This window comes from Amblyomma maculatum, chromosome 10 (genome assembly GCF_055883805.1).
Source record: "Amblyomma maculatum isolate TAMU_Amacu chromosome 10, ASM5588380v1, whole genome shotgun sequence".
In the NCBI taxonomy this organism is placed as follows: Eukaryota; Metazoa; Arthropoda; class Arachnida; order Ixodida; family Ixodidae; genus Amblyomma; species Amblyomma maculatum.
This window is the reverse complement of record NC_139353.1, coordinates 12,096,033-12,108,202: the sequence shown is the minus strand read 5'-3', so window position 1 is coordinate 12,108,202 and position 12,170 is coordinate 12,096,033. Positions and strand designations below refer to the sequence as shown.

The window sequence follows — 12,170 nt, the reverse complement described above, 5'->3', positions numbered from 1 at the left end:
GCAAAGGATGTAGATGCCAGATGCCAGAAAAAACGGGCTGATGATTGATTTTCTTTCAGCAGGTTAGAGAGGATTTGCGGAGACATTTTGAAGTTGGTAAAGATAGCCCATCGCGCAAGCTTCGGAAATCATCGACACAAGTGAGTCATCAAATGAGCCGTTTCGCGGTGTTTGAAGTGGCTAGACCGGATGATCAGGGCAGGGCACCTTTTTCGAACTTTTTTAGGCTAAGATACGAAGGGTTACAATAGCCACTCGCACAAAGGAAAGAATAATAGAAATTTTATTAGTTTTTTTTTTTGTGAATTTGATATAACAGTTGATCGTGAAAATAACTGATGCATTCCACATTTGAACCTAGCTTTAAAATCCATGCAAAACAATAAAAAAAAATTAGGTCCACTTGAAAACCCTTACCCTACTGTGTAAGAATTTGTTGCTCTTGAGATTATATGCAGCTCTTCACCAAAGCGAAATTCCACGCATCGGAACTAATTATCACCACGATTAATTATTACTTCACGTTTATCAACCCAAACAGAACATCATCTACGTTTTCCTTTCTGTAATTTGCTGCTGGCTTCCTTCAACTCTTAACGAAGCTCCTCAATTTCGCTGCCTTTGTTTGCTTATATGTTAGGTTAGAAAGCTTATAAAGATCTCAATACTTGGGTCATAAAATGTTCCAAGCACAGCTCCGATCACGTAGCAGGCAATCGTTTTAAACATATTTTTCTTTGTTTATTAGATTTTGTTGCTGCCGAAACAAATCACCACATCGTTCAAAATTTGCAGTCTTCATTAAATTATGAGCTTCTACGTAGACAGGCTATGTCCTTGGCTCCAAGCTGGTTACCCTAGTGGTTTTGGTGTTGGAGGCAGTGGACGTCTAGCTGGCGATACTGGTGTTGGAGGCAGTGGGCGATTTCGTATCGATGCTGGTGTTCCTGGCGTCCGTGATAAATGATCCCGTCGTCGTCCTCCTGCCGACGTTGGTACTTGAGGGAATGGTCCTATCGATGCTGGCCCTGGAGGGTGAGGTCGTGGTCGTGCCCCATTTGGCTCTGGTATTCGAGGCAATGGACGTAGCCCGGATGATGGTGGTAGCGAAGGCAGTGGCCGGTCCCACGGATTTGTAGAGGGTGGCAGGGGTTGCCGCGGATCCCGGAAATTTTGCGGGTAAGGAGCATTGGGGTTGAAACACTTTCCCAGGTTTGGTTTGTCCAATCTTGGAAAGCAGAGGCAGCCAGTCAGGCACTGTTCCCCTTTTCCGTTGGGGTCACACTGGCACATTAAGAAAGAAAATAATCCGAAATATTCAAACGTAGCAATGGCAAAGAAATTAAACACTGCCTTCTTCCTATTTATCTATTACCTCGGGTAACGCAAGCTAGGGTTCGCCAGGTAACAAGAGATCCCCGAATTTTATAGGGAGGGAGGCGACTTTCAACGAAAGCAGACTTTGTTCAAATATGTAATGGGATATAGACACACTGTCGACAACCACTCCTTATGAATTCGACTACTGACACGTGGTGTGAAGTCATAACGAATTATACATCCGAAAGGTGATTTCAGAATCCATTCTTACCTTTATTTCGCAGCAGCGTCTAGGCGAATTCCTTGAAAAAAATTATATTAAACTTACGTTTGTTAACATAGCGGTTTCATCTGTGACGAAGAATTTGCATGAAGTTTGTTCTAGTTTTAAACTGGATGTTGTCATCAGTGTCCCCTTAAAGCCTAGGCTGATTTCGGTACGGGCGTTGCGTTCAAGCTAACACGACTGCAAAGCCAATTATAGGGATGAGAACCTTACCGATTTTTTATGAATTTTATGTTCTTATGTTCTGGTAGAGTGGTAATAAGCAGTTTTTATTGCATTTGTTTTGTTAATTTTGCATCTATACGCCAGCAAAACAAAAAATCCTCACTGGCTACGCTCGACCAAGTTGGCAGAAATAAACAGAGAGAGAACCTTCTTCGGCGATTGCTCTGTTTTTGTTTATTGGTTTGTTTTTGACGGAATAAGTTTTATGTGAATGTGAAGGCAGTCATAAAATAAATGGCTATGGAAGCAAACAACAATCAATCTGTGTTCTGCATCAACAGTAAAGGTTTTTCAGTTTTTGCTTTGGAACTGAACCTGAACTACAGCTTAACATCTCTACTGTCCCCGCAAAAATGACCAGGTCTGTACTTTAACTTGATAACAAAACTAACATTACAAGATCAAAAAGTCTGTTGCATGACTAAAAGAACACCAAAAAATGGATGTCGTCTTACCAGGGCTTCGCAGAATACCTGGCCTTGTGTAACGTACACAGCCCTGAAATACAATCACAACAAACTAGAGTGAGATGTCTGAGTACAGCAAACAACGACAGCAAGTCTCATAAAGAAGTTAAAAAAAAATCTCGATTCTCCATGCCCTGATACATAAAAAAGCAAAGCAAGGAGAGCTAGCTAACTCAAAGGCTGCAGCCCATTGCTGTGGACCAATGGATATTATTTAAGCTGCTCTCTCAGAAGGCGAGGGAATCACGGTCACCGGAACCAGATACCACCGTCGCGAGTAGCATAAGGTGGGCTCTGAAGTGCAGCCCCCAGAAGGTCCGATGTGCGTCAGCGATCTCAGCAAAGGAGCAACCGATGCGAGATTTGTATTTATTTATTTATTTATACAAGTACCTGCAGCGCCCAGGGGCATTACAGCAGGGGGGGCAATAACGGTAAAAAAATACCTAAAATGAGCATGTTACAATACTGACGCGGCACGTGTCGACCACAGTTGAGCTGCTCACATTCGTCCTATGTTCCTTTATGTGAGTAGCCCGAAGGCGTTTAGGGTTTTTGCTGCACTGCATTCGTTTGCGAATTTTGTGTTATTCCTGGACCTAGTGCGTCATTCGTCCGCAGATGAAGCCACGTACTCGTGCGCCGTATGTTGTTTCTTCTTGCGCTGCGCAACAAACTTCCCGGTCTTCGTCGTGCCTATGCACAAGAGCACTATGCTATCGCCGCAGCCGATCATGCCTCGTGTAAAGCTGCAACGCACTCTAGCGCTGTGCAGTCAATATCGTCGTCTTGATCAAGTTCAAACTACGAAGCCCTCGCGCTGCGCACTGAACATTGTCGTCTTTATGTAGTTCCATCTGCGCCGCTTTCTGATTTAACCCAGATAAATACGCCATAGAAATATGCGGCCTCGCTAGAAAGAGACCGCAGCCATGCCAGGCAGGCTGCCGAGAACCAGACTAGCTAGTTACAGAGGAGCTTACGAGCGTGGAAACGAGCCAGGATCAAAGCGGCACCGGCGACTTTGGCTGCGGCCGGTGGTTGACGCTTATGAAAATTCGTTCAATGAAGTTGATCCTCTGCGATTGTTTTCTTATGTAGCCCCAGAATGCTAACATAGAAATAATGCGGGTGCAAAAGGGACGCATTCTATCAGGTCTTGCCCACGTTCACCACGGGGGCCCACGTGAGTACTTCAGGGCATGAGATGCACAATACAGCCGAAGAACTCCTTGCCGCCCAACGCGCCACCCAAATTAATCGACTAGCAGGAACCCGCACGGTTCAGAGCGTTCTTATGGGCCTTAACCTGACTATATAGCCCGCAAAGTTTCGTACAAAACTAGGCTACACCGCTCGGGTGGGCGTTCACAGCCAATCCCCCACACCGCAATATGCATCCTATGTTCCACCAAGGGCGCTGGAAGGCATGGTCCAAATAGTACATCCACGAAATGTGCGGGACAGACACTGAATACTATTACATAGATGCAGCCAAGTCAGAAGCGGGGTACACGGTAGCGGTTGTGATTCACCAACAACAACTTGTTGATGCCCTTATCGTCTGCGATAACAATATAGAAACGGCGGAGGAGGTGGCCATTGCTTCAGCCGCCAGGCATACCACTTGCGCCTATATAATCACAGATTCTATGGCTGACTACTTCAACTACATCAAATGAGGATATGTCTCCAAGCTGCCAGAACATTAAAAAATTATGGGCACCCAGAACAAGACAAGTGCCTCGTCTGGACACCGGGACATCAAGGCGTGGAAGGGAACGAGTACGCCCATACCGCTGCCCGAGCTCTCCTCCCCCGGGACTCGATCCCTCCATTCCCCACACCCCCCTATCCCGGCCCTCTGGCGACGTACGCGGAGAGGTTACAGCACTGCCGACTCTCTCGCAGAAAATATCCACTCCCAGCCAAGGGGCTTTCTAAAGCGGAGGAAGTTAGATGGCGACGCCTAGAGACAGGTACATATAACACACCAGTCCGTTTAAACACAATGCACCTCGGGTTCTTCGACCCCAAATGTCAATATTGCGTGGCGAAGGCAGGCCTGCACCACATGGTGTGGACCTGCCCACACAATCCGCCTGATGACCCAAATGCAGTGCCAACAATTCGGGGGTGGAAGGCTGCCCTATCCAGCTCTGGACTAGAGGCCCAACGGGCCCTCCTGACTGGCGTGCGGATAGCAGCGGCAGCCGTTGGAGTCCTGGACTAGAGACACCGCCTACACATCCCCCTTCCTTATCTCTGCTCAATAAAGTTTTTCCGTCAGTCATTGCCGCACATTCCGTGGTCTTAACCTCGGGAAATATTATCGTGTACTAATTTTTAAATGTTAGCCAAGTAAAAAGCAAAGGGACGGAATTCTATGTGAGAACTGGGGTAAAATGGCCAATGTGGGCAGCCTACACTGAGTATGCATTGCCCTTAGTTCTGGCAATATTAATTAGCCCAGCGATGCGGGTTTAAAGACAGTTTATTTTAACATGTAACATAAGTGAAACGAGCCCTCGCCTTCCACGTACAGGCAGTGCATGGGCCGAGAACAAGTGAACCTGCAGGGTCGAGAATATTCAGGGACGCCTGGTAAAGCAGTACAATGTTTCTTTGTCATAGTCTGATAACGACGCACAAACGACGTGCGCGCGAAAGCCTAAAACTTGAGATTTAAAGTAATTCAATAAAGACACTTAGAGACATATATCAAATCCCCTATAACAATAAGTCATGAGCGCGTATAACATACTATAAAAAGAGAAACGACTGATGCATAAGATGGAGGTATTCAATTGGGTCATATCCGCTGTGGTCGATATATGATTCTCGGCAGTGCACCGGCAGCCTGATTTGAGTTTCTCGCGTTTTTGCTTTCCCGTGTAAAGCCCGGATTTGGGCTTCGTCTCTTACCTTTACGTTGCCAACAAGGGACCGATGGGGGCAGAACAAGGAAAATCCCAATTCCAATCCTCGCCGCTGCTGATGTGGCACCATAGCACATTTGTGTAGGCAGCCCCGTTTAGGCTTAAGAGAGTATATATTAGTGTTCCATCTGCCTTCAAGTACCATACAAGGAAGTAATGTGGGGAGCTCGGAGACTCTCTCTCTCTCTCTCGCCAACCCGGCACGATCGATATGGGACTTATAGCAGGTGTTTGTAACAACCCTAATTGGGTTTGATGAAGCATTCCTGCCTAGAGCCCGCAATTATGTTGCCCTTGCCCTCAAATACTCTTCAAGAGGCCTATATGGGGGACATATGGGCCTGTTACCTTTACGCCCCAGCCAGTCCCGTTTTGGCAGTCCCGTTTTGGCTAGCGTAGGATATTGCAGCGTGAAACCCCCATTCAAGCTGAATCTGGCATCACGTACCAGACAAGGAACCGAAGCGTACTTTATGTAGAAATGTGGTAAGACCCGGCCCTCTCAGTGCACGTAACAGATCCACGTAGGGTCGACAGGGGCAAGCTGGAGCCCCACATGGGGCTTACGTATAAGCATGGGAAGGATTGCTTCGGCCCCCCTTGTCCATGCTGCCGCCCGCAGGGGCGTCACATTCGAGACATTTATTAGAGTGTGTTTACAGCCAGCGGGACAGAGGATTCGGGACGTCACTGCGCATGCGCTGAACGCTCAGGTGGCAGCGAGTTAAAGGGATTGCGCTCCCGCCTGCTAGTTTGCTCACCACAGCATAGCGCGTCCAGCGAGCGAGCATCGTTAGAGCCTAAGATTGCAGTCACTATAATGTGAACATTGGTGCGTCGACTTCATCAAGAAAAGAGGCTGCGCAAGCATTCTTGCAAACGAATAATTCGCGAAAATGCTTTTAACACGCAACAGTTTTGCCGAGTTCTCGCGAACGTTAACTTAGTGGTGTGCTTAGACCTCACTTTTTGCGGTACAAGAGCGTGCAGATTGTTATGACAACAATATATTGTTACATAGTGACAAATAAAGAGACGGCACAACATGGCGACAGTATGAACGATGATTTAATGTCTGGCCTAGCGCGATAGCTCCTCTCGCACCACTGCCGATCTTCTTCTTTGCAACGACACTGTTAAGGTTTATTTACAGAATGGCTCTGCGCCTTAGCCTGATGTGCTAACCAACAGATGGTGAGCTTCCTCTTCTTCCACTTCTATCCCGGAGAGCCTCTTTTTGCACTTTGTTCTCTTCTGTTCGCATGCCTAACATTTCCCCCTTCGCAGACGAAGCCCCTGGGCTGTCAGTCAGAGTCCCGAGCGAGAGTGGCAGCGCTTCATTCTTGCGACATGAACTACCTGTGTTTTCCGAGAGGGGCGACCTTGGGAACATTGGCGAGACACGACGTAGTTCAACTCATTGATGCGTTTGAGCACAATAAATGGGCCTGTGTAGCGCGACAACAGCTTCTTGGACAAACCACGCTTGCGGAGAGGTGTCCAGAGCCACACTAAGTCGCCGGGAAGATAGGAGACATCCTGATGCCGACGATCGTAGCGCTGCTTAGAGCGGTCCTGCGAGGCTAGAGTGCGTAATCGGGCGACCCGACGAGCCTCTTCAGCGCGGCAGAGGGTGCTCGAAACAGACGGCTCGGTGTCGAGCGAGAACGGCAAAATGGTGTCAAGAGAACGTCGAGGCGGACGGGCGTAGAGGAGGAAAAATGGACTATAGGAAGTTGTCTCATGCTTCGAGGTGTTATAGGCGTAAGTAATGAAAGGAAGCACGTCATCCCTTGTGCCGCGAGTCAACATACATCGCAAGCATGTTCGTCAGTGTCCGGTTTGTACGTTCGACGAGGCCATTTGTCTGAGGATGGTACGGCGTAAAGTGACGCAACTGGCAAGTACAATAGCGCAGAAGCTGTTCCACAACATCTGCCGTAAACTGGCGGCCTCGGTCACTGATAATTACACGAGGAGGCCCATGAAGGAGGACGACAGCGTGAAGAAGAAAGAACGAGACGTCAGCGGCGGTGGCGGAAGGGATGGCGGCAGTTTCACAGTAACGCGTGAGATGGTCAACGCACACGATGACCCAGCGATTGCCTTTGGACGAGCGGGGAAACGGGCCTATGAGGTCAACACCCACTTGCTCATATGGTGTGGTCGGTGGTGTCACCGGATGTAAGTGGCCCGGCGGAGAAGTGGTGGGGAGCTTGAACCGCTGGCACTGCACACAGGAGTTCACGTAACGCTGAGTCGTTCGACGCATATTTGGCCAGTAGAAACGTTCCTTAATGCGCGTAAGAGTCCTGGCAAACCCCAAGTGCCCAGCTGTAACGTCATCGTGCATAGAGTGTAGAACAGAGGAGTAGAGGCTAGCCGGAACGACTAGCAGAAAGCGTGCACCGCCAGACGAGTAATTTTTTCGATACAGCAAACCATCGCGAATGCAGAAAGGGTTCGCAGATGCCGGATCACGAGCTTTTTCAAAAAGTGATACCAAGTCTTCATCTTTCCGTTCAACTCGCTGGAAAGTGGCAAGGTCCGGAAATTGTACGGAAACGGCGGCAGGATAGTCGTCAAAGATGTCATCGCAGAGGGTAGTTGCGAGAGGCAGCCGCGAGAGGCAGTCAGCGTCAGCGTGTTGGCGGCCACTTTTGTAAGACACTGTAAAGTTGAACTCCTGAAGGCGTGCGGGCCAGCCGACCGCAGGGGTCGCGTAAATTCACCAGCCAGCAAAGTGAATGATCCGTGGGGATCTTTCAGCACCTTCCACCACACTGTTAAGGTTTATTTACAGAATGGCTCTGCGCCTTAGCCTGATGTGCTAACCAACAGATGGTGAGCTTCCTCTTTTTCCACTTCTATCCCGGAGAGCCTCTTTTTGCACTTTGTTCTCTTCTGTTCGCATGCCTAACAATATAATAAATAACATAAATAATAATAACTTATGTCTTAATAGAAGTCAGTGCAATTCATGTTCGTTTCAGGGTAACGTCGCTTTCCATCAATAGCTGGGGCACAACAGCACTGCGCTATACTACAATCAATTGGGCGTTACAGACGCTGTGTTTAAAACCTCTTTCTCGCACTACGTTTCACTGGCGGTCCGCCGGGCGGCTCCCAGTTGAGTGGAACGTAAATACGCTCAGCTTAATGTCTCTGTTGCGTGCTACTGCGAGAACGCAAGAAGCGAATACGCTTTTATGCTGTCTAAGTTCTCCTTATATGAAAGCAACTCAGGGCACATAGTGTCCGGTATCCTCCACTATGTCGTCCATCACAGCCTGTGTGCAGCGTAAGTACTTCAATACCGACGTATCACATAGTGAAAAAAAAAAAAAAAGAAAGAACAGTGTACCCAAAATATTTTGCGAAGGTGTCTGGGAACGCCAGGCTCAGTGGTTAGGTGTTCGGATGCTCTGCCAGAGTGCAGTGTTCTACCAGGCCGCGACAGCTTTGTTCGGTTGGAGGCGAAGCGCAAAAGGCGCCCGTGCGATGGGATGTGTCACAGCACATGAAATGCTCCTAAGCTCTGAGAACACGTACAGAGCAGACAACTAGAGTCTTTCTTTTTGCACTGGCACCTTACTCGCTTCATTAAAGGTAAAACTCTAGTCCCCCCCCCCCCCCCCCCCCTGTCTTAGATGTGTTATTAAAATACAAATGTTAGATTGCAATGACTGCTCTTTTAGAGGGTGGTGACACTGAAGGGCTCCGCAAATATGACATATTTAGAGAGCCCAACACTATGCCTAAAATTCTGTTAAAGGCAGTCACCTAATAACGGGTGAAATTCGGAATGATTGGCTCGACACCTGTCTATTCAGTGTAGTTTGCGTTAACGAATGTGCGGTTATAGAGCAATGTATTATTATAACAGTCCCGTGTCGCAGAATAACTTGCGTCGTCAACGGCACCAGAGAATTTGTCGCTCGTGATGGAATAATACCAGAAACTTTAAGAACCAATCAGAACAATTCGCAAAATGTTTACATTTAGCCACATTGTGTGAAGTACCCTGTGAAGTAGGAAAAACAAATGATTAAATAGAATATGGGAGTAATTACAGCGGGCATTATTGATCGTACCCATTGCCCAGGCCATGACTCAAGCCCCTGTTTGCGAGACGAGCGCGCTACACACAGGCCCCTAAGTTGTTTTTTCTTTATTACGTATGCCACGAAGACTCCTTGTATAGACATGTTTTGAGGGGGCGAACGCGTTCTGATCTTTCACTTTATGACGTGTGATTGAGGCATGCATGTTTGCTAACCGCAATCAAGAGAACACAGTTAGAAAATGGCATTTACTTACGAAGCGGTGTTCATATCGAATCCTAATGCCGTCCGCGAATAAGAAAGAAAAAGAAAGGAATGTGCACACCAAAGCAACTAGTGTCAATGATTCGCATTATAAGCAGGTAGCTGAGAACGACAATCAGGAAAGGCGACGACAAGTATACTTTACCGCAATAGCGTTTCCCTTCTTGATGTGGCAGGGAATCTCCCAGCATTTTTTTTTTTATAATTCTAGTTGTTCTTTGTGAGTCAGTGAAATCCTTGCGCAGCTGCCACCCTTAGCGCGCAACCAATTACAATAAGATAAGTGTGCTGTTAAAGAAGGCATTCCCTTGAATGAACAGATGGAGATATATTTATGGCAAGTCGATTCCCCTGATAAGGATTTCAGAGACCACTCTGAAAAGTGGTTGTCGTCGAAAATGCTATTGTTAAAATACTTCCTTATAGCATTTTCATGCATTTTGTTAGGTAGCACATACAAGGGCAGCCTTTCGTCAGGTGTCAGGCCCTTAGCGTGGGCGGATTTTTTTAGCTTATGATCTTTGCGGACGACCAGGTTGTTAGGCATTTCATTTGTGGACAATGGTTCTAATCTGGAATAATTTGTATGCAGCTTGTCTTTATTGTCGTGCCGTTGTGTGTTTCCGATTTTTCTGTACTGTGTTTTGCTTCACTTTGCGATTTAAGCACAACACGCAGAATTTTCCGGAGGAATCCCGGAACAAGGCTGCCAATCTTTTAGCCGTATAGGTTCTTAAAACCGCGGGCTCAGGTGGACTCTTATCCGGAATTCACGAAAGAGCGCATGCACTTGTTCAGCGAGCTGACGCGGCCCTACAAGACCTACAGAGACTCGCGCCAGCTCCTCCCCTTCCCCCTTCCCCCATAGACAGTAAACATGCAACGCTACGGCGCAGGCTGCAAGCACACACTCTTCTCTCACCCCTTACCATATCCCACTACCATTCCTCCTTCCCCACTCTTGCCTGTACCCTATGCCCAGAACCTCTGCCTCTTCCCTGCCTCTTTTATGCTGCGCTCGGAACACCCGACTGTGCAGACCATCGCCACCGGCCGGGCTGCCAGTAATATGAGCCTTGATTCGTACGTATTAATGTATTGATATAGGTTTTCTGTCTGTTAATGTTTTGTCAGTACTGACATAAGTTCTGTATATTTTATTTGCTCTTTGCGTATTTGCATAGACGCTATCTTGGTACATTTTTAAAGATAGAATTAGTTTAGTATAGTTATGTTAGATTTAGTGACGATTGCGTGTTGAGATCTCAAGTAAGCCTATTTCAAGAGGAAGCGAAGAAACTATCATCGAAAAGGCATTCATGAGGAATTGGTAACATAAAAATTATAAATATTTCCGAATTAACTATTTTGCCTTCTTTTTCTTATCTTAACTCTCACTCTAAAAAACGTAACCATTTTGTATCTTTCGGCCGGCGATTCACTTCGCATTAAGTTGGCTCAGCAACCGAGTATTTAACCGAGTAAGACACCCATGCAACTATCCAGACTAAAAACTCTGGTTTCTCCGTGTGAATATGGCTAGAAAACTGCCTTGCCGTGCCTAAAAGAATAGGTGATTTCCATACTCACATTTTATTAGTGAACGCAAAATGCATGTCAGGTTTTGAAGCAAGCCGCACACATTTTTTTTTTAGGCGAAAATGCTTGAAGTATAGCGAATAAATTTCAAAGCGCTGAGCTTTTTAGTCCTTAGTGAGAGTTAATATGCATACATAAATTTGAATTTATTATCTAAACATGCTAGTGCCGCTAAAATATTAGAGCTTGATTTCCGACTCTCGGCCTACACATTCATGAGAATCCAAATGATTCAAATAGTTCCAGCATCCATACTATAGCTCGAAACGTCCATGTGCATTCATACATTTGCACAATATGACGAATGCTTCATAGCTTCGATTATAAGCAATGGTTACAATTTTATTTCAGTTAAGTAGGGCTCTATAAATCAAGGTATCTTTTAAGACCACGTATATCCATAAAAAATATTAGTGTAAATATTTTGTTATTAACAGGATGCCTATACCATCAGAGTTACAAAATTTAAGTATTGCTATTGAGGAACTATATATGATCCTATAATCGTTTCCTGATATGCCCAGTAACGACGGACATAAATTTGCCGTACTCACCACGCGGGAAAATTGGAGAGAACGACAAAAAGTACCGATAAGTCCACACTTATCATATCTTCAACTTGCCCTGTTCCAGGATCAAATAAGACTGCGTGATATCTGCATGAAGGTTCCGCGATTCAGAGGCCTATATATTAGACTGATAAGCTAAAGAAAATGTCATTATCATATTCTCGATTCCGCCAATTGAGACGCGGGAGATTTTTGCGCACATTCATCATTGCTTATTTGCTTCGAAAGAATATGTAATTTAGTTTTAAGTAAGCCGCCAAATGCGTTGAACAATTATTGCTAGAAAGGAACATGTGTATTCGGTGGTCTGCGAAATGAAGACAAATTTTATTGCTTCTCGCCATTTTAGATTCGAGCATCCATGTATACTATCTGTGGTACTCGTGATGTACTGCAAAATAACTTTTGGTGTCTGGCGCCAAACCCTAAACGTTGTG

General features: G+C 46.3%; 1 protein-coding gene and 1 long non-coding RNA gene across 5 annotated transcripts in view; one reads left to right on the top strand and one right to left on the bottom strand.

Moving 5' to 3' along the window:
- Window positions 1-265: 265 nt before the first annotated feature.
- On the bottom strand, window positions 266-11,858 carry LOC146175608 (uncharacterized). Of its 3 annotated transcripts, none has more exons than XR_014701432.1 (3): window positions 11,719-11,858; window positions 2,287-2,329; window positions 266-1,284 (listed from the first exon to the last, which is right to left on the bottom strand). XR_014701432.1 is itself a non-coding variant. In XM_084582002.1 (3 exons), exons 1-3 carry the CDS (start codon window positions 11,772-11,774, stop codon window positions 890-892), a joined length of 438 nt encoding a protein of 145 aa, XP_084438128.1. In that variant the 5' UTR covers window positions 11,775-11,858; the 3' UTR covers window positions 266-889. The 3 variants fall into 3 exon arrangements, 1 of the variants encoding a protein (XP_084438128.1); XR_014701433.1 differs by lacking the exon at window positions 11,719-11,858 and adding an exon at window positions 11,156-11,641; XM_084582002.1 differs by having other exon boundaries at window positions 266-1,228.
- Window positions 10,582-12,170, top strand: part of LOC146175605 (uncharacterized) — an 85,355-nt gene continuing 83,766 nt past the window's right edge. For both annotated transcript variants that reach the window (XR_014701435.1, XR_014701434.1), the window contains exon 1: window positions 10,582-10,648. This is a non-coding gene — a long non-coding RNA (uncharacterized LOC146175605). The remainder of the gene's footprint in view (window positions 10,649-12,170) is intronic.

Excerpts from the sequence above, each read along its gene's own strand:
- LOC146175608 (XM_084582002.1), bottom strand. The coding sequence starts at position 11,774 with ATGATAAGTGTGGACTTATCGGTACTTTTTGTCGTTCTCTCCAATTTT. Across the intron at positions 2,330-11,718 it reads CTCTCCAATTTTCCCGCGTG|GGCTGTGTACGTTACACAAG; the intron begins GTGAGTACGGCA and ends ATTGTATTTCAG. Across the intron at positions 1,229-2,286 it reads AGGTATTCTGCGAAGCCCTG|ATTGGACAAACCAAACCTGG; the intron begins GTAAGACGACAT and ends CTGCTTTCCAAG.